This window comes from Nanorana parkeri, unplaced genomic scaffold, assembly GCF_000935625.1.
Source record: "Nanorana parkeri isolate BGI_ZX_2015 unplaced genomic scaffold, ASM93562v1 scaffold280, whole genome shotgun sequence".
NCBI lineage: Eukaryota > Metazoa > Chordata > Amphibia > Anura > Dicroglossidae > Nanorana > Nanorana parkeri.
In genome coordinates this window covers 1,480,396-1,504,405 of record NW_017306548.1, presented here as the reverse complement: position 1 = coordinate 1,504,405, position 24,010 = coordinate 1,480,396, and the positions used below count along the sequence as shown (strand labels likewise).

The 24,010-nt window shown below is 43.1% G+C and overlaps 1 protein-coding gene across 1 annotated transcript in view; it reads left to right on the top strand.

The window, feature by feature from the left end:
* LOC108787724 (blastomere cadherin-like) overlaps positions 1-17,982 on the top strand; it is a 49,278-nt gene extending 31,296 nt beyond the window's left edge. The window contains exons 3-17 of the mRNA XM_018557340.1: positions 3,860-4,068; positions 4,313-4,456; positions 4,904-5,053; positions 5,177-5,321; positions 6,056-6,228; positions 6,417-6,545; positions 7,884-8,066; positions 8,791-9,035; positions 10,412-10,554; positions 11,745-11,969; positions 12,120-12,122; positions 13,236-13,454; positions 15,547-15,677; positions 15,796-15,939; positions 17,532-17,982. Coding sequence (XP_018412842.1) covers positions 3,860-4,068; positions 4,313-4,456; positions 4,904-5,053; positions 5,177-5,321; positions 6,056-6,228; positions 6,417-6,545; positions 7,884-8,066; positions 8,791-9,035; positions 10,412-10,554; positions 11,745-11,969; positions 12,120-12,122; positions 13,236-13,454; positions 15,547-15,677; positions 15,796-15,939; positions 17,532-17,738 — 2,450 coding nt within the window. The 3' untranslated portion in view covers positions 17,739-17,982. The remainder of the gene's footprint in view (positions 1-3,859; positions 4,069-4,312; positions 4,457-4,903; positions 5,054-5,176; positions 5,322-6,055; positions 6,229-6,416; positions 6,546-7,883; positions 8,067-8,790; positions 9,036-10,411; positions 10,555-11,744; positions 11,970-12,119; positions 12,123-13,235; positions 13,455-15,546; positions 15,678-15,795; positions 15,940-17,531) is intronic.
* The last annotated feature ends 6,028 nt before the right edge of the window (positions 17,983-24,010 follow it).

Genomic DNA, 24,010 nt, shown 5'->3' with positions numbered 1-24,010 from the left:
AAACAGACTGCGCGTCATGGATTTAAATGGCCACAGCAGCCCTTTTATTAACCAAACCAAAGTTCATAACCAAAGTAATAAACAAAATATGCAAATAATCTTAATGACTGTTTGATCTGAGAAGGGGTATTTGGGTGCCCAAATAACGCCTCTTCTAAAAAAAAAAAAAAACTGCTCCCCTGTCCCCAGCCAGCTCGAGGACGGTTACTGCTCCCAAGTTCCGAGGGGGCAGGCCCCCTGACATATACTGACACCAACAGGGGAAAGCACCCATACCAGCTGATGGCCCCCCATTTGTGTGACCCCCTAACCCGCCAAGCTGTCCTGACATAAAGGACTTTGCAACCATCAAACCTCAAAATAAAGGGAGGGCAGGTGAGACCACCTTCCTCTGTCGACTTTCCGGAAAATGCCCCTTGCAGTCCCAACACTCCCAGACACCTGACCCAACCTCCAATCAAGTAAGATCAGCTAATTCCCATTTTTAACCACTTCTCCAGGGACTATTCCTCCCCCCAGTCATGCAGCCCCTCTGCTCAGTCTCTCTGGGTCTGTCTTTACAACTTGATCCATGCTATGTGCCTGTGTAGACGGCTGAGTTTTTCAGGTTTACCGGCTGCATGGTGTGCAATTCAGTGTGATCTCGTCACCACCTCAGCTGGCAGCACTTCTATCATTCTACAAGATTATTACTGTTATGTCAGCACTGGTATTGTTAGATTTCCCAGGGGTGCACGGAGCTTCAAATGATTTTATGCTGTTGGGCCCTCCAGGCGTTTCATGTCTGCACTGGCCTCATGTGATTTTGATTTCTGTACGTGGAGGATCCCAGAATGTTCAACCTGTGTTGGGGCTCTAAACTGCACTTCTGATGTGGTGGTCCCAGACACCCAACTGCTGTGGGCAAGACACTTGTTCTGTCATCAAATCTGCTCCATAAATCCCATCAAAATATCATTTTTGATACTGTTTGTGGCACCCTAGGTGTAAATTGGCTTTCCTTAGACGTTGGTTGTATTTGCAATTGAGTTTTCACACAGCAACCAGTCATGGTTCAGCGTTTTTTCTTCCGCATAGCAAACAAGCTGAACGCCAGTTATAAAATCTTGCATACTAGAATCTGCAAGTCGATATTGAATCCAGTGATTACCTGGCCTGCCGGGACTTCCTTATTGTAACAGTTCAGCCTGTCTGTAAAGCCACAGCAAGTCACTCTTCATGGACATGTGCCAGTGAATGCTTTTTTCTTTTTTTTTTATAATCGGTTACGTCATTTGCCTATTTAGACTTATCAATGTTTTAGATGTACATGTCGGAGACCAGTTTCATGTATCCTCATTGTGTTAATCCAAACCCCTGCTGTGGGTAGTCTGAATTTCTAAGCCTTGTTCAATAAATGGGGAAGAGCAAGCATGTCAAATATGGAAGCCATAGCAATTACTTTAAGGTAGACGTTACTGTAAAAGCACAAAATGTGTTCAATAAAAATGCACTTGACCTCATGTTGCAGTTGTCATGTCTGACTGTTCCCAGAGGCCATGTCGTTTGTTGCACTCACACTAGTATGTTGTACTCCATTTTATGGTGTGCTTCACACCCTCTGTACCTACCAAACATGTGTTCACTGATTGAACTTAACACATTTCCTGTTGCCAGCTCAGATGTTAGCCAAGCTGATGTCATTGTGTTATATCCTGATTTACACTAAATTGGCTGGGCTTGTTTAGTTCACCTGTAAAAGGAATAAAACACTATGGATCATGTCCATCATGCTTGCTTGTATAGTACTACGTGGGACATCTATATATTCTGTAATGTTTTCTAGCTCTTGCCATCTAAAAATCAACACCCTCATTTTCTTCAGACTGAGTAACTGAGCACAAGCCTGAAAAGGGAATTCCTGGATCTCTATACTTCATGTGGGGAAATAATACAAAATGATATATCCTTTTTATTGTAGAGGGGTATTCAGCAATGCCCATAAAACATTAAATTCTGAATAAACATGGATATGTGTGGTATACATATAAAGTTCAGTAAAGTATATCAATGTGTCAATTTTAATGTCTTTGAGGCTATATGACTTTCCACTTTGTATAAACGTTGCAGCCCAGAGCATAACAATATATAGTCCACCATTCCAAAATGACCAAGTTGTTGGTCACAAAGGCATCCAATATTCTGTAATAAATATTGCAACTGGGTCACGCAATCATGATGTATCAAGGTCTCCGTTTTTCCAAAACTTTCACGGTTGGCGCTTCATTGATGTATTTGCAGTTGATCCCCATGTAACGGTGTAAACTGTGTATTGGGCTTCCCATTGCCTGCAAATGAGAAGCATTTCATAGGTAAGGGTACGTATTGCACCCAATCTGGAGTTAAATCCTATAGCATCATGGAACATGCACCACGACTTCTTTGAATAGAGGCGGGATCCAACTAGACACCTATATACGTATATTGTAATTCACGAATAGTCTAATATTGCAGTCCACACAGTTATAACACACCTTCCACAGAAATAGTGCAGTTGTAGTTATGGACACATGCATAAGCCACTCATGGCAGACTTGTTCAGAAAGGAAGAATAGGTCAAATGCCACAGGATGAGTTACACGGATCATTGACAAAAAGCCCCGATGTGTATGTAGTATTGGCCATGACCATTTCAGAGGCGACCTGAAGTTACCCTTGAGGAATGCAGTTTGGACACCTGAAGTGGTGATTGCTGATACATCTGGGCTTTTTGTGAATGATTCAAATGACTAAACAGGTGACTTGTATTACATTTAAACTGTTTGAAGAAATCACTTACAAGTCTGCTGTGTGTGGCTTATACATCTGTGTTTAGAACTACAATTGTACTATTGACTTCTGGGGAAGGTGGTTAATTGTGCCAATATATGTATCTTATTGGACCCCCTCTGTCCAAGTCGTAGTGTGCATTTAATCTATGCAGGTTTGAGGATGATTTGCTATCCTCAATAAAACTCCAACCGGTGTAAGTTTATTTATTTTGGATGGCCCGTGAGACCTTATGTCATGATTGCATGCACTGATGGCCTCTTGTGACCAAAGATTTGAAGTCGGATTAGAACGGAGGACTACAGACTTGTATCGCATGTCATTTCTTTTTTTTTTTTTTCCCTTCATGTTTTCAGACATTTTCTAATCGTGAAAAAATATACTTGCCTTATACCCCAGCTTCTGCCTGTGCAGTCTATGCCAGGCTGTAGTCTAGGCCTTCAGAAGAGATCCTGAGTATACTAAATAAGTATACTAAATATTGCACAAAGGCCCCTTGGCCCAGTGCAGAAGTGTCTACTCACACAATTTGGGATCCTCGGCTTTGCAAGGATGTTGCCAGAAGGCTCACAATGTCACCCCACCCCAACCTATGCACTGCCAGTGGTATGCATGTTTTTTAAACTACCTGAGTTGCCTCGATCTGTGCTAGGTTCCTGGGTCTGTTGTGCCCATGTGAGGGGGTCCACACTCTTTGGCGCATTGTCAATATACAGTAAAAAATCCAGCAAGAGGAACATCCAGGACCCCAGATGGACAGGAACATATTTGGCTATTATGGCATGGAGATCTTCCTTCTGAAATATCTAAGACTTGTAAGAAGCCAGGGCTGCTTCTTCAGGATTAAAGCTAATCCACTTTTCACCAAGGATACTGGCCACATACATCTTTTCTACAATACACTTGTGTAATCTTTCTAGTCACTTGTCAGTGGGTTGCGTTTGAATGGCTATTGGAGGTGCACAGTAAAATATTGCTCAGTCTTTTTTTTATTGCTATTATTGTGCACCGTTTTAAGCTGGTTTTGTTTTTGTCTCCCCCTTTCCTGCAGTGGATTTTGTTGACTGCACAGCACGAAAACACAGCAGATATGATGTGGGAGACTCTCGATTCTTGGTGACGGAGGATGGCGGCTTGATCCCAAAACGGCATGTCGCGCTTCATGGGCATGAAATAAAGTTCCCGGTCACAACGTGGGATGCACAGGGAAATAAATACTCTGCTACTGTTACTATAAAGAGACTACACAGATCTAAAGAGGTATTGGCTTTACTCATTGTTGGTGCACTGGCAGAAAAAGTTTTACATTTACATTTTATCCTGTTTGTCTTTTTGTTTTAAGTACCCAAATTTTACATGTTCCTGGGTGATTTTAACTTTGCTGTAGTGCTGCGGTGCTTCATCTGACATGGCTGCAGCGCCAAGATAACCTGCAGGATACCAGTTTGTACAGGGCAGTTTAATTCGATACTCCGTTTTCACACCTTAATTCTTTTGTGTGCAGAAAAACCATCGTAAAGGCAGACATTCGGTGCTGATCTTCCCAGAGAAGCAGGCTGGCTTGAAGAGAAGGAAGAGGGACTGGGTCGTCCCACCCATCCAGGTGTCTGAAAATGCCAGGGGGACTTTCCCAAGGCCCTTGGTACAGGTAAGAGTCAGGCTACTTTTGAATTTGGTAGTGAAGGTCATTAAGTCTCACTATAATTTTCCCATGGTGGCCTTGGTCTTTTAATGAATTAAAAATGAAATTCATGATCTGCTTGGGAATAGTGGGCAAACTTTTTTTTTTTGGGCTGTTATTCTGACCAGAACTGGTCCAGGTCACCCATTGGGAGAGGTTTTTTAAGTTTATTTAGAGCCAAAACCTTTTAGGTTGGTGGTGCAGGGTTAGAACCACTTTTGTTCCCCTTGGGGATTGCCTCTATTTGTCCTGGTTAACCCTGAGGTCTGATTTAGAGGCCTGATTCAGCACTGACTAGATGGCCCAGTTTTGGGACAAACGCAAATATTTTAGCACTCAAAGAAAGATAAATAAAATGGTAGATGTCAAAATGACTTTACAAGCTTTTGATTGTTTTTGCTTTTTTACACCTAGATTAAATCCAACAAAAATGTGAAGATTTTCTACAGCATCACTGGACAGGGTGCAGACACTCCTCCCGTGGGTGTGTTTACCATAGAGAAGGAGACCGGCTGGCTGCAGGTAACGGGCCCATTGGATCGAGAGAAATACGCTTCATACAAGGTGAGTATCCTCTGCTCTGGGCTAAATTACAATGTGTGGATAGTAAATAGTGACAGCACAATGCTTGTAGTATTTCTGCAACTGAAGAGTAACCTTCCTTTTTATATATATTTTGTGCTACAGCTGCAATCTCATGCGGTCTCTGAAAATGGTCAGCAGGTGGAAGAACCAATGGATATTACAGTCGTTGTCATTGATCAGAATGACAACCGACCCCAGTTCACAGAGGCAGTATTCCGGGGCTCTGTGAGGGAAGGCGTCCAGCCAGGTGAGATGGGCATTCCCTGCTGAGTGTTCTCCGTGACAAATGTAATTCATAAGGATTGAAATAAACCTTTCCAGAGGGAAATATTTGGCTAGCATCGTTAGAAGGGGAATAATTGCAGTTGTCTGCTAGAACACTGATCCATATCTCAACGGTCCCTTTTAAGGGGTTGTCCCCCTTTTCTCTTTTAGCTGTCCCTCTTTTTGGTTGGATGTACAGATATCTATGAAGATATTCTAAAAAGCTATAGAAAGTGGGGTTATGCATTAAAACCTTTTATCTCATCTTGTCTTGTTTGCGATTTTGAAAAGCCACTATAATAAAGTAATGGTGGGGAAGAAACAATTCTGGGTTTAACCAATCATTTTTGGAATATAAATTAATGGTCTTCATAACATGGATGTGTCCATTGCCTAAATACATTGTGCTGGAAGGTGTACCTCCCTTCTCTTCCCCCTCAGATGGTTGGGGGTTATGCTAACCCACTGGGTTCACGAAGGTTTGAGTCAGACCTGGAACCAGTATGCTGGTCTGTAAAGTTGCTATCTTGGCATAGTAAGATAAAAGTGGACTCTCATATGAAGGTTTTTACCCAGGATTTACACTTTTTTTTTTACCTTAATAGAATTAGAAAAATGTATGTATTTTGGGTAAAACATTTATAAATGGACTTGCGAGTATTAAAGCAAGGGTTCGCTGTCTTGCATTTTCATCTTACGGTTTGTCTTTTACACCAGGTACTCCTGTGATGAATGTATCTGCAACTGATGCTGATGATCCTACAACAGCAAATGCTATACTTGCTTATTCCATTCTAAAGCAAATTCCGGAGGAGCCAATAGCAGGACTTTTTACCATCAACAGTGTCTCTGGGCTCATCAGTGTCATTGCAGCAGGATTGGATAGAGAGGTGAGCATTCCCCTTGTTTGCGGAGCATGTATTAAGTTGGTCTTTCTCAGCCTTGGGCGTCCACTGAATGTTGTGGAGCCTAGGGACTTCCATGCATCCTTGGCCTCACTGTTACTCTGCCATTGCAAGCAAAGAGTGACTACATTTAATTTCAGGTCACTGATGTCTTAATGTTTTTTTCTCTGCAGAAAGTTCCAGAGTATACCCTGATACTTCAAGCTGCAGATATGGAAGGGGCAGGTCTGACTAATACTGCAACTGTTATAATCCAGATAACAGACTCCAATGATAATGCACCTGTGTTTGACCCTGTCAAGGTAAGAGAAGGGGTTCAAGGGTATGGTCCAGCAATCTGAAAAAAAAATTGTGGGAGTAGATTTAAATGGACTTGACGTGTGCTTTTTAGGCAGTTATTAAAATGTATATAAACCATTACAATAAACCTTTATTCTTTGCTTCCTTTTGGTGTGTTTAAATATACCATTTAAAAAGCATGTTAAGTGCAAGAAAACCTGTTCTTGCTAAAAATCCAGTGAGGTCCTAACTTCCTCTAGTGAGCTGACAATTTTGCACATAAATCTCAAGCACTACTATCGGCCCTTCTGGAGTTCGATCACCTCCCCATGGTAAGGAGTTGGGGAGGTGGACTGTAGTCCTAAAACATTTCCTTGTCTAGAGTCACAACACTGCTGCTTCATAGATATAGTACATTGTGTAGGTGTTACCCTAGGAAAGGAAGTAATACTGACATGATCAGCACGTGAAAGGGGGTAGCTGGAGAAAACCAATGTAGCCACCACATCTAAAGACTGGCAAGCTGCCCAATATAATATAATTTTGTTCTGGGGTTTAGATACTCTTTAGGATGCAAGGCAAACCTGCACTTGATTAAATAAACCCGATATTCTGTCAGCACCTAACATTTGCAGGCTGTGGTGTACCCACTTTGCACATCAGTCTATTGGTATTCTCATTCGGCACAACCCTAATCTGTATAAAGTTTAATGGTCACATGCTGCTTCCCCAATGATGACCAAGGTAAGGGTTGCATTCTACTTTAGGGGTTCAGTCTAGCAAAAAGCGCATATAAATTTTGAATGAAATGTAATTGGTCCTAAAGAAAACCCACTTGCCTAAGCCATTATGGAAGCAACTATTCCTGACTTGTGTTTTTGTACACGCTCCAAGGCTGGAGCTCTGTATACGGTTATTGCTTCAGAACGTGTCTTGCAGCATGAGTTGAGAATTGCTTCATCGGGGCCTAATCACAAACATGGAGGTTACCTGGCTGTAATGGTGACCCTCTTAAGAACAAGTTGTGTAATTTCCTGTCGCTTGTAATTCTAGCCAACAATATTCCACGTCATAATGAGTAATGTAAAACGTTCATCCTTGGCATGTTAACTCTTTTGGCCTTTTCATAAACTAGTTTTACAGTGGTAACGGAGAATCTATTAGGTTTGTGATGTCCATCCCCTCTACAGTTCTTCCTTTTCCCTTCCTGTGCAGTCACTGGGAAAAGGAAGTGAGGAAAAATGAAAACCTAATGTTTTCCACGCCATCCAAATCACTTAAAGGTTTAGTTGAAGGTTGTATGTAAAATTCCATTAAACTGTGTTCTTGGGTTCTAATGGGTTTTTTTTTTCTCCTCACAGTACACTGCCCAAGTGCCTGAAAACGAAGTGGGCTTTGAAGTTCAGAGACTGTCAGTAACAGATGATGACGAAATCCACACTCCTGCTTGGCGAGCGGTTTACAAGATAAAGGGCGCCGATGCCAGCTTTTTCTCAATTACTACTGACCCAGCTACCAACGATGGCATCCTTACTACAGCCAAGGTACTGAGATGTTTGTATAGAGCATGTTTAGTATTCCTTTTATTATATCCATCCTGTAAAGGGGTCCTTGTGGTAAAGCATTACTCTTTGTACCAAAAAGCTAACTGCACCAAGCTGGTGTTGAAAGCTAATGTATTGATTTTAACAACTCCTCCTTTTAAAATTTGTTTTTGCACTAGACATTTTTGTTTCGGGGTCTTATACACAGTGACTGCTTACAACTGTTTTTTTCTGGATAGAAATCACCATTGTGCAGTCTTGTCTTCTGACTCCCACCTGACTCTCTCGTGCCTGTGACCTTGCTGTGCCCTTCATGCTGCATTTTTACATCTAGCATACTGGAATAGCTGACATATAATACAAATTCTGTGCACAATCTTCATAATTTGCTTGTTTTGAGTCTGAATCTAAAAACCGTTCTCTGGTTTTGCCATTCCAAAATTTTGTTACCCTCCCTCTGCCTCCATATTATGCAAGGAACCAGACGACTTTGCCATCACTATGGTATGTTTGCTGTAGATTTTTTTGTCCACTTACTTTTTGGTAAATTAGACACATGGTGACCTCCCCTTACTGTCCAAGATCCTAGCCACATTCTAGCCTGAATGACATGGTCCTCCAACTTCTCCACCAGTTTTAATATATAAAAACACAGCCAGCAGCTGATGCCACTTTTCTAGCAAACTGTAATGTCGTCTTGTGTTTTTCCACCTCTCTACCATAGGGTCTGGATTTTGAAACCAGGAAGCAGTTTGTTCTGCAGATCACCGCGGAGAACGAGGAACCTTTTACTGTCCCCCTGCCGACAGCAACGGCCACAGTCACTGTAAACGTGGAGGATGTGAATGAGGCCCCGTTCTTTGTTCCTACTGTCAGCCGGGAGGCAGTATCGGAAGACCTTCCTCTTGGGAAGAACATCATTGCGCTGGTTGCTCAGGACCCTGATAAGCAACAGAACCAGAAACTCAGGTAAGCATGACCATAAAACCATATACAATGACTACTAAACTTTTGTAGCAATACAAAGTTCTTGCATATATTGCAACTTTCTGTAATCCGACTGGATATACAGGTGAAACTCTAATAATTAGAATATCGTGCAAAAGTTCATTTATTTCACTAATGCAACTTAAAAAGTGAAAATAATATATGAGATAGACTCATTACATGCAAAGCAAGATAGTTCAAGCCGTGATTTGTCATTGTGATGATTATGCAGTTTTACCGGCTCTATTCCTTTACAGTTTAAAAATGCAATCGGCAAAAATCTTGTATACTGATTAGGACATGAATCGGTTACCAGATAATTATCCTTCTTTCTATGCTGTTAAGTCAAATTTCCAGCTAACAGACTTGAGTCATCTGTGAGGGAAACTGACAAGTTAGTAGCCGGTTGCCCTGGCGAGTTTTGCTCCATGGGTTGTCAGGAGACTGAGCAGGCTGTGTAGCTCCCTTCTTCCAATATAACTAATTTCCAACAATGATGAGATGTTGAATCATACATGCTCCTGATGGCTTTAAAACACTTGAGTATGATGGAATTTGCAGGTTTATTTTTAAAACCAGGACTAGGTTGACCAGCATTTTCTGCTTGCAAACCTAAGTTTGGCTCCATTATAAAACCTTAAAGGAGCTTGTCCTCTAACATTGGAGTACATGTCTCCAAGTGTCTGAGACACTGCCACCTTGCCCATGCAAAGAACATCCCCTAACCCTATTATACTCCAAAGTGCTCCTCTGCTGCAGTTTCCTCCTCCACAGCTGGTGACAATACCTAGCAGTACCGGGAATTACCGGGTATGAATGAAGATTTGGCCACCTCCTCTGTGACTTGGGTCTAGAAGCCAATTGCTAGGCCTCGCTGAACAAGTGATATCTCCCCTTCGTCTGGATCATAAAGACCAGGCATTTCTGAGCCAGTTGCAGAGGAGCATTTAGGCTAGTTTGGATTGTTGCCCTTTTGAAAATGGGGGCCCTTTAAACACATACTGTCACTTTGCCTTGCATGGGCGGGTTGACAGGTCTCAAGTATTGCCGTGGATAAATGGAACATGGGTGAGCTGAAATGGTTACACAAAACCTTACACCCCTCTGTCAAATCAGATCACAGTAACAAATGATGTGACCAGCACTTAACAGAAGTGTTTGTCGTTTTTATTTAGCTGCCCACTCTAAGCAGTAGGGTACAAATGTAATGGGGTCCCTTTTACCTAAACACCATAAAATTGTCTTGCTCTGGTGCCTCATTTTCCACTTCTTTCCTTAAAAGACAGCAATGTGCCTTGGCCCTCTTAGTCATTTTCTCCTTTCTGATTTACTTAAATTCTTTCCCCACTTTTATTTAGGTACAAAATTGGGAATGATCCAGCTAAGTGGGTTTCTGTGAATGAAGACACGGGCATTGTCACTGGCAACGGCAACCTGGACAGAGAATCGGACTATGTCAAGAATAACACTTACACAATCATTATGATGGTGATTGATGATGGTAAGAGTCTACTTCTAACCTCGGAGTACATACAGTAAATTTTCAATTCCTTTGTAAATGTCCTACTTAAGGCTTGGTTCACACCTGTGTGTTTTGTAGCGCGTTCAACGCTCTACGAACGCTCTACAAAATGCTCAAACATGAAAATCTCATTGTTTTCTATGGGTATGGTTCACACCTTGCCATATTTCAGCCCGTCTGAACGCGCTACAAAACGGCCTACGCCTAAAAAGGTACATGAGCTTCTTTGCGGAGTTTTTTTCGCGAGTTTCCTTTGGGATACAGCCAAGTAGCCCTCGGAAACGCGCTTTTGTCGCATGTTTTTTTACCGCAAATCGTGGTAACGCGTGTCACGAAACGCGCGACAAACACGCATATTCGATACGCCTAGCTTTGAACAGAGCCTTATAGTTAAACTTTGGCACACAATGGGATTCCCAGTCTGATGCTTAGCAGTGAGTTTTCTTGGTCTTCAGCACACAGGATTTGTGAGGGTTTAAACATGTATGTGTAAACCCTAAAAAAAAAAAATCTCTATCTTGCTGCCTTTTTGATCTGCTAAATATTAATGTTTTTTAGTACATTTGTTCTAGAAGTGCAAAAACCTGTCATAAATCTTGAACTTCTGTGCTTTGAACCGGTGTACAAGTAGGATTATGGAGAATGTAGGGAGAGGAGGGAGATAACAGCACTGTTCTTTGTAATGCATCAGAAATAAAATAGGCAGGGCTGACACCACATGCTTTGAAATTCAGAGCCAAGAATACCCAGTTATCCCAAAGAGGAAGGTGGGAGCACCCTATTTTTCTAGCATATCAGGTTATTTTTCTGAAGTGCAGCATATTTAAAAGCATTTAAATGGGATAGGAAAAAGTTCATGTATTGCAGAGATGTAAAAGGTTGACGCTCTATATAAATCTGTTGTCCTTGGCTAGGCATAGGCCAATTGCCATTTACTTGAATCAGAGGATGACATAATTCCCTGGGTTGAACTATGGCAATAAAGAGCTCAGAAGTCCATTAGAAATAGATTTTTCTGAGTCGTAGGAGAGCCTCATGACTTTCCTTTGTTGTCTTTGTAGAGAATTTTTACTTTTTTTTTTTTCCCTTTTTTGTAGCCATTTCCATACTTTTTTTTTTTTCTGCTGCAGAAATATCTCCTACCTGTAATTGTTTCTCTGTTCCAACAGGTATTCCATTTGCCACTGGCACCGGTACACTCATCTTGCAGGTGCTTGATGTGAATGACAATGGTCCTGCCCCCAGTCCACGAGCCTTCACAATGTGCAGCCGGAACCCAGAGCCCTTTGAGCTGACAGTTAGTGATGCTGACCTTCCTCCAAACACCTATCCCTATGATGTAGAGCTGACCCATGGATCTGAACTCACCTGGGCGGCTGAGATGAAAGGAACAGGTAATTTGTGTACATGGAAATAAACTGAAAATAAGCTTGTTGCTGATGCTTCTTAAAATCCAACCCCAGCAAAACTTGTTTGGGGGTGGTGGGTAAAAAGGTTATAATCTAAGTTTGTGAGGTCTGTCTCAGCATTTGCACTAATGACAGGAAGTGATGGGACATCTCTAAAGGGGACAGAAATGGCAACGAAAGCACGTTAAGTACATTGCGGAAGCGTTTGTCCGTTTATTGCTCTCTGCATCTTTCAAAAGTGACACGCACAACTTTAAACAGTACATGAAGCATGGGTAAATGTTCCCAATGGGGAACATGGGCTATAGACATGTGGATGCGGACAAACAAAAATCAGTTGATTTGGCGGTTAGTCCGAATCTGATATAACCAATTTAATATATGCCCGAATATACTACAACGATATTCGGGCATGCAGGAATTCGTTTTCAGAACACGCCAGCGGCCATATTGGCCACTAGCATGTTCTTGTGCATGCCCGCCGCCATCTTAGAGGCAGGGTGTATGACTGTGACGTCGTGCGCTGAACGAGCGGCGGCTGGCATGTTCTGCGCAGCCATTTTGGAGTAGATCTAGGTCTACACCAAGATGGCGGCGCTCAAACATGGGGGCACCTCCATCTTGCTGTAAACCAAGATCTACTCCAGAACGGCAGACTACTACCACGATCTACTCCAGTTGGCCACCACTTGTTCTGCAGTTTCAGTGTGCCGTTTCAGATTCGGAGGCTCGTTGCCTCTGAGTCCAAAACCACATAATGTGTTTCCTTTGACGAAACAAATGAATTCATTTGTTTCGTCTGCAAAAAGACTTCTGTTTTTTTACACTCCAGTACAAATAAAGTTTTGGCTAGAATTGACCTTCAAGGGGGTGATGTCCCAAATAATGCAATCACTCCCTGGCTTGTAGCTTACAGTCAAACGTCTGTACCATTATGTCAAGACTTGTATGTGATCACCAACTAGATTCAGTATGTGCTTGGACTGTGGAACAAACACACAAACTTGTGTAGCTGGGTGTGTAACTGGATGTCTACTTGGGGATTTTATGTTCTCCCCCAAGTTTGTATAGTTTCCTGCTGCCACCCACAGTTGTATGTTTTACGTTGAGCCTAGGACTTCAGTGCTCCTTTGCTTTAATCTATATCAAGTTCTGCTGCTGGCCATTTATTGCTACCTGCTAGTCAAATGCGTGTGTGTAACACTGAGTGTTGTAAGTATGAAGCATTAACCATTTTATTTTGTCTGTTAGCTTCCATGACTCTCGTTCCCAAAGAAGAGCTGAAGACTGGGGACTATATCTTGTACGTTCGTTTATACGATGCTCAGAAGCGAGCCCAACTCACGGTGGTAAACGCAACGATCTGCAACTGTGAAGGGAAGGCTGTCAACTGTAATTACGACAAAATCATTGCAGGGGTCGATCTGCCTGTGATCTTGGTCATTCTTGGATCCATTCTAGCTCTGCTAAGTAAGTTCCGACTACATTGATTTTTAGTTTATTCCTTTTCTTGCCTTGTCAGGATTATGGAAAGTAGTGAATACTATGGACTGGAGACAGCCTATTGCCGATAATTGGTATTATTGATCGGCTGCCTTCATGCAATCAACCAGTTTTTTGTAATCAAAAGCTGACAAATAGCTTTAAAGATTGCCCTTGTGTATTGAATATAACATTGTTTGGTACTCATTTTGATTTTGGGGTCCCTAAAATGAGCTGGCTGCCTGACTTATTATTTTAAAAGCAAGCCAGGGCAATTTGAACTGAACATGTGATAAATAAATTATTTAGCAAATATCTTCTGCAAAGACAGCATGTCACAATTCCTAATAGACGAGGCAGCTGATGGTGAATGCAACTCTTGACTTCCTGTAAAGGTAAAAGTGTATTTCCACTTTTGCAGTCAAATTTAGGAAAACCCCTCTGTCCCTATTCACACAGCACACTGAAAATTAACTTATTTTTTAAAAAAAATCTTGCCTGATAAAACATCTAAAAGGCAAGATGGCTGATTCCAGGTCTGTCTTGGAACTTTCATTGGTCTGTCCTAAATAGAAAGACTTGGGACTAGAATTTGAGGATTGTGTTTTTATCTGCTGAGCTTCATTAACATACAATTGACAAGCCAGCTCAGAATGGACAAGACCCCTCACTCATCACAGCCCCTCCTTGCATGTGAAAAAATGTTAACCCTTAATACCCTTACCCAAGTTAACCCTTTCGCTGCCAAACCCTCTAACATTTTGCACCTCAGCTGGCCACTCCATTTTTGCAATTTTGCCCATTGATTTTCAACTGCTGCGTTGCTACGGTTTGTAAAAGACCCCCCAAACCATATTTTCTGAAAGCGCAGGCCCGGTAGAATAAAAAGAGGGTGCTACTAAATTTTGTAGGCCCTGCGATAATTGCGCAAGTGTTTCTCAAATTAATATTGGAGAACTATGGGGTCAGTGTTTTTTCCCATAGTTCTCCTAAGGGTCACGGGAGAATACAAACTAGCGTCCTCCCGTGACCCAAAGCTCAGTATACCAGAGCTACAGCTCACGGTATACTGAGACTGCAGCAGCCGAGACGGATCCCGTCATTACTGTTGATCCACCCATCTGCGTGATTGACAGCTGGCTCTGCCTATCTAGAGGCAGAGCCAGCTGTACCCGCCCCCTCACCCATCCGTTCCGTCAGTCAGCGCTGGAGGGGAGGGGGGATCCCTGCAGGGATCCGTGAGTGACGGTCGCGGCTCTCTGCAGGGACCTGAGCCAGCGATGGTATGTGTTCGCTCGCTTCCCGATCTATTGAGCCGACATGTGACAGTTTAATTATCACATGTCGGCTCGAACTATGAGGATGAGTGAAAAGCACTCACCTCATAGTTCTCCTTTTTTAAACAGATAAAAATACGCAATTCAATTGATAAAGCACACTAAAATCACTATCAGTGCGCCCGGTATTTTTGTTGATAGTGGTCATCTGCGGCTTGTGAGCCGCTGATGTCAGCTATTTAAAGGGGACAGTCCGGGGAACAGTTCTACTATAAGTTCATGGTCCTTTTTCGTTTTTTTTCATGTATACTATGTGAATGGGAACATGTAATATAAAATAGGTGTTATACCAATTTTGGCTGCAGAAGTGGAAATGTACTTTTTAGTATAGTCTCTCCTAACAATTAAAGATGAGGTATTCTGACATTCATTTACAGCATGCTATTTTTGGGGTCTGTGATTCCCAGTAATGGCTGGACAGACAGAATCAATGTTTGAGGCATGCTATGGATGTCCCTGTACCTCCCTCATGACTGGGCCACTTTGTTCAGTGCAATTACAGATCAAGTCACCTGTATGACAGATTCCGCAAGCAGCACTAGTTATGTTTTATGCCAGTAACATACCCTTTAGTGCTGTTGCCTTTTCTTGTTGCATTCATTAACCTCTTGATCACTGTGGTAGGTCTAAAGAGATGCAGATTCTTTTTCAGTTCTGTGTTTTATCAGAATAAGTTGGTCCTGGCAGCACACTTTTATGTTCATGCACCTGAGCAGATTGTTAATACTTTGCTTCCATTGCAGTTCTCATTCTACTGTTGCTGCTGTTCTTGAAGAGGAAGAAGGTGGTGAAGGAACCCTTACTGCTCCCAGAAGAGGATACCAGGGACAATATATTTTACTATGGAGAAGAGGGTGGTGGTGAGGAAGATCAGGTAGGTTGATCAAGCTATACAAAGGATTGCTGTTAAATATTTGAGGGTATGGAAGATCTTACTACAAAAACAAGTTTTTTTACATTGGTACAAAGATTTTTCAAATTATTTTTTTTAGGACTATGATCTGAGTCAGCTCCACCGAGGCCTAGATGCTCGACCTGACGTCATGAGGAACGACGTGGTCCCCACTTTGATGCCGGCACCACACTACAGACCACGGCCATCAAACCCCAATGAAATCGGGAACTTTATTGATGAGGTGAGTTATTCTTTGAAGCAAAGCAGCTGCACTGCTTTGCCGTAATTGTATAGACACATGGCTTTCTAAAGGTATTTGCAGAGGTGAAATGCTCACCTCTTGATTCAGCGGCGCTTGAGAATATCTGTTAGCTTGAGCTAGCTGATTCTTGAACACCAGATGGGTCCTGATTATGGACCTTGGGAATGCCAGCGCACCTTGTATAAGGTGATGTAACAAGTTTTGTTTCCCTGTGGATCCCTGTTAAGCAACCCTCTTAGTGTCCGCATACATGGGTGTCCAGATCGGGGTAACGTAGGTACACCCCTACCTGCATCCTACAAGGCAGTGTTCAGTGTTTCTGTGACTTATGGCCATACCCAGGCATTGTTGCATAGGTCAGTTGCTATTTACATGTGCACTGTTGGAAGGGATGCACAATTGTAATTTAAGTATATCAATGCACTTTGTGCTTGCACTCTTGTAACAGTATTGTTTACCGCGTCTGCCACATTCTTTGTTCAGAGCAAAGTGACAGTCTTCTGTCTTTAAAAGGCACCCTGTCACAGGATTTATTCAAACAACAATCTTCCCATGAGGATATTTGTGCATTTAATCTTTTTTTATGCATATGTACGTGTAAAAGCCTCCAGCACGGACAGTAATCAGACACTCACAGAAGAGGAGGGCAGGTCTATGACTTTCAAAGGGTGGGAACTGGGCCTGTGCTAGGCAAGTGACTGTTCATGGAATGGTTGGATTCCCTAGCAAGTTCAAAGGCAAATTGCAGTTGAATAAAAAATAAAAAATTGTTGATGGGAAGGAAGACACTGCAAGTAAGCATTTGAAATATACTATTTTCTGTGGGGCAATTTGTAAGTTAGTGACAGTATCTTTAAAGCCCACCCTTGACCCACCTTCTTTTGCCATGCTCCTCTGCTACTGCATTTGTCTGAGCTGCCACAAGATACTGGCCATTTGCCATCTTTGACCACTATCGCCTGAGGAGAGAATGAAGTGGCGTGCAGTAGAGGAGAGGTGGGTATAAGTAGGATGGGGTGTACTTTAGAAAGACAATCACTTTGCTCTGGGGTGATGGGTGGCAGATTAAACAAAGGTAGTTATATCCATGGTCTCTCTTGCTCACAGGAAATACTGTTGGGTATCACACGGCAAAAGCACTTAATAGTGTGCGTATAAAGAAACGGCATGGAGGTTGCACTTTAGAGGCACGGCGGAAACTGTTTTAAACCCCCCTCTTTAACATTGAATGGTCCAATCTTTACACACTGGATTTAAAGACTTTAGTACACATAACTGGACCTGGTATTCAAGGGTTAAATTTCCATTTCCTCTGGGTGGACATTACAGGGAGATGTCCAGGGCTGCTTATGACTGGAAACTGCTTAATGGATTCTCTGCCTCATTAACAGCAAAAATTACCTCTGAAGAAGCTGACAGAACATTCCGAGCTTAATGTTCTCCTGTCTCCTGGAAGCCTCATTCTATTTCTGCTGCCCATTAGATATTTGCAGCCTTTGACGCACAATTGCAAATTATCGTTAAAGCCAACTTCCGTTTTTATTAGTCTAATTTGTCGTTGTTTCTTTCAGAATCTGATCGCCGCAGATAATGACCCCACCGCTCCACCCTACGACTCTCTCCTCGTCTTTGATTACGAAGGCAGCGGGTCAGAGGCTGCTTCCCTCAGTTCTCTGAACTCCTCCAATTCCGACCTTGACCAGGACTATGACTGCTTGAACAACTGGGGGCCCCGCTTCCGGAAGCTGGCAGATATGTACGGAGGAGAAGACGATTAAGGTCTCAGGGCGGGCAGTTGTGATCTGTCCAAATGGAACTCGTAACCCATCGCCTTAAACACAAACCCACACTGGTCAATTTTGATTTTGTGCTTAGCAAGTACTGAAGAACGTATGCCTTATTTTGTATATATGGCCGCCGGCATGTAATATTCTTTAGAGCTCTCGACACAGTCCTTAGCACATTGTTGGCCTCATGCCACAAAAGACTACTAGACCCCACAAGCTCAGTGCCTGCTACAAGCTGTAATCTTTGGACTGGATCAGCCTTGTTTAACCTTTTTAAGATGTCAAGAAGAGGTTTAAGCCGTGTGCCTTCGTCTGTCCATCCTGCAAAGACTTTACCTTTTAATCTTGGCTTCTGTGGTCAGGTTCAAACTTTTAAAACTGATATTAGCCCCACTACTCAAGATGTAGCTTTGAATTTTCAGTTGCTATAAATTTTGTTTTCTACACATGCCATTTTGTTTTTAACCCCCCCCCCCCCCTTTATTTTGGTATTTGAGCAGCTCTTGGATGTTTTCTGTAGTAAATACAAGTCCTTTTTAACACTGGATCAACAGTTCAACTTGTAAGTTGGTTGTGAAGTTTTTGGATGTCTTTAGGAAATTGATATTTTTCTTTTTAGTGCCTTGCATTGTGGTCACACTGAGAAGACTTTGCACCCGTGATTGAGGCAGAATCACGTAATGTTTTTTTTAAAACTCACTCTGCTGGTAAACCTAGTTCAAAATGTTCCAGACCAAAATGAAGTTCTGGACAGAGTAGGAAAGGGGTAAGATTCCATCAGGCTTTTAGTGAGGTGTTTGGCCCCATTCAGGAGAATTCCTGCTATATCCTGTCCCGTGTCATTCAGTGGGGAGTTAAAAGCTAATGGTCTAGTATCGCCCTTACTAATGTGTTTTGTTTTTTGTTGTGTTTTTGTAACATGGTGTTTTTTCCTTGCGTCCTGGTAACAAGGTTGTGACAGGAAGTGAGGAAGACTCAAATGGCGGTAAAAACATGACATTAGCAACCTTCCCCGCTGTACCTTAAACTGAAAATAGTTTGGCCGGAGTGACACTTTAAGGAATCGGGTGTCTAATGAGGTTTTTTTTCTCCCCCTTCTTGGGAAAACATCCTGCACATTCTTTTATATATTTTTGTTAATGTTATTTATAACAATAAATTTTTGTACCTCATGTTAAAGGCTAAGTAAAAGATGATGTAAAATGCCCAAATTCATTTTATTAAAGCTTTGTGTTTTTGTTTTCAATGCTTCATTTTTCCATTCTCTACTGAACCTTTTGTAAGATCAGAATACAGTCAGACGAGGGAGTTGCCATTGAGCTGAGATTAGTGTTTCAGAAAATGGCGGTTCAAGCAAATCCTGTGAAGTGTTAAGACCACAAGATGAATTGTTCTATTCAGTAAGCTGTGTTCAAGACCAATCTCCTGTACAGAATGATTTAGGAGCTAGTGTTAATGGGTGAATGGAATGAGAACCAGGGTGGTGGGAGACATTGAAATACATGAGTAAGGCAGCATGCTTTTAGAGATGCTTCTGAGACCATTTGGAATTCATGTTCCCATTGACCTGTGTGGGGAGGGCAGAATCTTTGACGCAAGCGAATGCCCAGCATCACTGGGCCTTGCCTTAAGCTGGCCGCACACCTATAGATTTTCTGCAGATTTTCTATGGTCAGATGGGGAAAGTGCAACAGATTCCTCCGTCTACGCTAAACTGTGTGAATGGATGAATCTCCCACTGGGCCAAGCTTCAGTATCTTACTAGTCGGCCCGCTGGCTGCCCCAATACCTGAACAATCTGATTGGATGCAGGCATTGTTCAGGTATTTTGAGAGCCAGCGGGGCCGACTAGCAAGATACTGAAGCTCGGCCCAGTGGGAGATTCCTCCATACACACAGTTTAGCGTAGATGGAGGAATCTGTTGCAGTTTATCCATCTGACCATAGATAATCTGCAGATAATCTATAGGTGTGGCCAGCTTTAGCGATTCAATGGGCTCTTGTGTGCCTCCATGTAAAAATGTATATCTAAAGAAGGTTCTGCTATAAAATAACAAGCATTGTGAAAACTCCTCCTTCCCTTGTATTACTCACAATTATATGCACTTGCAAACCTTGACAGGAGTCTACAACATAAAATCCATTGGAGTCAATCCCTCTCGAATCTATAGGCCTGTCCAACTTCCCAATTGAAGCAGCAGAATGTGATTGCCTCAAATGTGCATAATGGTGTATGTGTTTTCTAGGGTGTAACCTCCCCTTTGGAGCCACCCAGTGACTATTGTCTAAGGCAGGGATCTCAAACCTCCGGCCCTCCAGCTGTGCTGAAACTACAAATCCCATGATGCATCTCTTCGGGAGTCATGTCTGTGGCTGTGAGAATCTTGCAATGCCTCATGGGATTTGTAGTTCCACCACAGCTGGAGGGCTGGTGGTTTGAGATCCCTGGTCTAAGGATTGCCCAGTCTAGAGAGCTGCAAGGCTGTGGATCCGGTTTTAGGCCTCATTCACACGGCTAAATGTCGGCCCGTACAGATCCATGCGGTGTTCACGGTCGTATCGGGTCGTTCCCAGGAAGGACAGGTGCTGCGTGTGATTTGTACGCAGCAGCCTGTTCTTCTCTATGGGAGAACGCGGCTTTACGCTCATCCGTGCTTGTATCCGTACCCGTACACAGATGGGATGGATCCTGTCTGCGGCCGAGCACGGATATGCAGTTTGTGCGAGCGTATGGACGCATCCTCCCATAGGGAATAACAGGCTGCTGCGTACAATCACACGCAGCACCTGTCCTTTCCAGGAACGGCCATGCACGCCCCATCGATCTGTACGGGCCGACATTTTAGCTGTGTGAATGAGGCTGTATCCTGCTGTTTTAAGTGGAGCATCGAGCGGACTCTGATTGGAACTAGTACCTCCAGGCTTTATAGAAACAAGGTTATCCAAACATGGGCATGCATTGATGACAACATTAAGCTAATCAATAGTATGCATCTAAAGACAAAACTTTTCTCGATTGAGGGACACAGATTAGAGATAGCAACCTTAGGTTACACTGATGCCTACATTATCAAAAATTGCGTGTCACTAGACATGAACTTCCGAAAAGTTCATTCAATTTGTAGTTGAGCAATTTTGGTCTTTTAAGCAACTGAGTTGAAAATCTTGTCTAAAGGTGCCCATACACTGTGCGATTCTGTACGGGAAATCCTGCGATCGTACGATAATCATACAGTGTATGGAAGGTGTGTGACCGTTTCTACTGTACGGTCACACGTCTTCCGTCGACCAAGCAGGCTTGAAAACCCGCTGAGAATCGTACGATTCTTGGCGGGTTAGTGGCCTGCTTGTTCGACAACTGCCCGTTTGCAGTCAGCGGAAGCCCGCCCCTCGGGGCAGATAGCGGAAGCCCGCCCCTCGATGATCGCAAGTACGATTTGCCTATCCAAGATGGGCAGATTGTACGAGCTTTTAATAAGCTTACGACCATCGACAAAAGTCTTCCGATGGTCGTAGGGTGTAGGGGCACCTTTAGTCTCTGGAAATTCAAACCCAGACAGAGTGTCACGGCACACTGAGGATCTTGGTCCAAAACGCCTTCATTGAAGGTTGAACATTATGGTCAAACGGTAACAACATTTTTCTTTTTTTTGACCATAATGTTTACACATCAATAACATAATTTTGTACTATTCGAAGTGCTTGTTCACACCGAAAGAAACGCAAAAAGTAGGGCTTGCTCTAATTTTTGCTTGCCGTGGAACGGAACCCTGGCAAAGTCTAGCCACGTGTCCGATCGCACTGTGGGCTGGCGTGGAAGCGGTGCCATTGAATTCAATGCATCGCCGCGCCATGCACCGCCACGCCCCCGATCGCGGTGGATGTTTCCTAAACGATCGTGGTGTGTTCCAGCAGCTACCGCTCTGGAACGCACACGCTTTTGGTGTGAACAAGCCCTCAGTGTGCTCAGTGCACTGTAACCCAATACTCTGTCTTGGGTTACAGTGGTGCCATCAGAGGAGGTGGCTGCCCTACAACAAGAAAAGTCAAAATGGTGGATTTGCTTTTCCTGGTAACTGATTTCAATTATTAAAAACATTGGATCATCATAAGAGCCTTCCCTTACCAAGTGATCACAATTCTCCATGTGTGCTTCATATGCTCCCCACCGAGACACTGCAGCTCACAATGACTGACGGAAGCAGTGCTGTCAATCTAGTACAGCAGTGCGTGTAGCTAGGGTCTGCTTGCACTACAATGGCTTCTATTTTCAGTTTGTTTGGTGAGGTTATTGTATGTGAACATGTTGCTTTCACAAGGCCGGGCACGTGGTGTACATTTGCTCCATTTGGATGCATACAAGGCATTATCCTTCACCGAGCTCAGGAACTGGAGCTGTGGACAGATTCATCTTCATTATTTACCCACAACAGTCATCGGATGTGGAGAAGAATAAGCTTCAGCTGCGTGTTGTGTAAACAGGGACAAAAAGCGGATCATGTGACACAAAGGAAGAAGGCCGTGTTTGTTTGTGTGGGAAAAGCAGTGGAAAAGGGACCAAGATGGTAACAAAGGTGATCAAGGATCCTGGCTGAGAGTGTTATTGGACAACACGGAACAGTAGACTGCAGTGTATTCTAACAGTGGCCTACATTCTGATGTGACCTTCACACATATAAACCTTTGTAGGTTTGTCCCTCGGTGTGTGGTGTGCATCCTTGCGGAAGGACTGCTGTGATGAAACTAGGGTTGCCACCATTTTTTTTATAAAGCAGAACCCGAACATTCTAGCGACGCAAAGACATTTTTTTGGGTGAATGAGTTGTGGCTTATTCATATGTAAATATCACAGTCGAGACTATTTTCAGCGGGGGGGCAGTAGCCCCTATCTTAATTTTGGTTGCCTGTCTGCCTGACATCTTGTTTCCAAGTTTCTGCTGCCATGAAACCCGAACACAGCATTCAAAACCCGGACTGTCCGGGTGAATCCTGGACAGGTGGCAACCCTAGATGAAACCAATGAGCCACATAAGCAAGTATTCCAAAAAAACAAAAAATGGTTTCCCCATTGGTGACCAGTGTAGCTGACTCCAGGGGGCCCTTTAACCACTTGCTGCCTGGGGCAATGTCTTACATTTGCACACACATGATAAAATCAGAATTTTTGGCTAGAAAACAGCTTCAGACCCCAAACAATGATATATTTTCTGAAAACAGGCCCTGTAGAATAAAAAGATGCTAGTTGCAATTTTTTATGTAGCACTGTATTTGCGCAAATGTTTATCAAACAAGTATTGTTAGGATAAAATACACTAAAATGAAATTTAGTGCACAAACAGAATATAATGCCCAATTTTTTGGTAAAAATATAAAAGATGGGGGTCATGCCGGGTAAATAGATACCAAACATGTGAAGCCTTAAAATTGCGTGCGTCCGTGAAACCGCAAAAAACTACAATAACCAAAATTTCCCATAGGCGACGCTTTAAACGCATTCACGGCTCATCAGTTTAGCGCTAACAGTGATTGATGTGCCTATAAATAGTGCCCTCACTCCGACGCTCGCAATTTTTGTTTTTGCACTTGGGCACATCCAACGCATGTTTGCATTATATGTGCGTGCACATGGGGGGCGGGCAACTTTAAAAAAAAAAGTTAGCAATTTTTTTTCTTCACAGTTTTATTGCTATTGAATAGGGGGCTAGCAAGCAAATAGCAAATTTAATGTGACAGGTCCTCTTTCAGACCCCTAATGTCACCTAGGGATCCCAAAGAAGCTGATGAAGCAGAGATCTGCTTCACCAGCTTCTTCTGGCTGTAGGAGCCGGAGAATGTGCCCAGTGACACCGGAAGTGATGTAATGCACATCACTTCCGGGTCCAGTGATCAGAGGAGAGATCAGCGGCTGGAAGTTGCTGGTCTCTCCTCTGATCTATCAGGGGAGACCTTCCATGCCGGTTCTACACGGCGTTGTAAAAAATAAATTATGCTCACCTGATCCTTGGAGCCGACTTGACTCTTAGACCGGGCCCCATAGCATCTCTCCCCCTCTGCTGCAGTGGTCTAAGGTCCTGTGACTCATCAGGTCCAATACAGTGTATAGGACAGTGATGGCGAACCTTGGCACTCCAGCTGTTTTAGAACTACAAGTCCCATGAGGCATTGCAAGGCTCTGACAGCCACAGACATAACTCCCAGAGGCAGATGCATCTTGGGATTTGTAGTTTTGGCACAGCTGGAGTGCCAAGGTTCGCCACCACTGG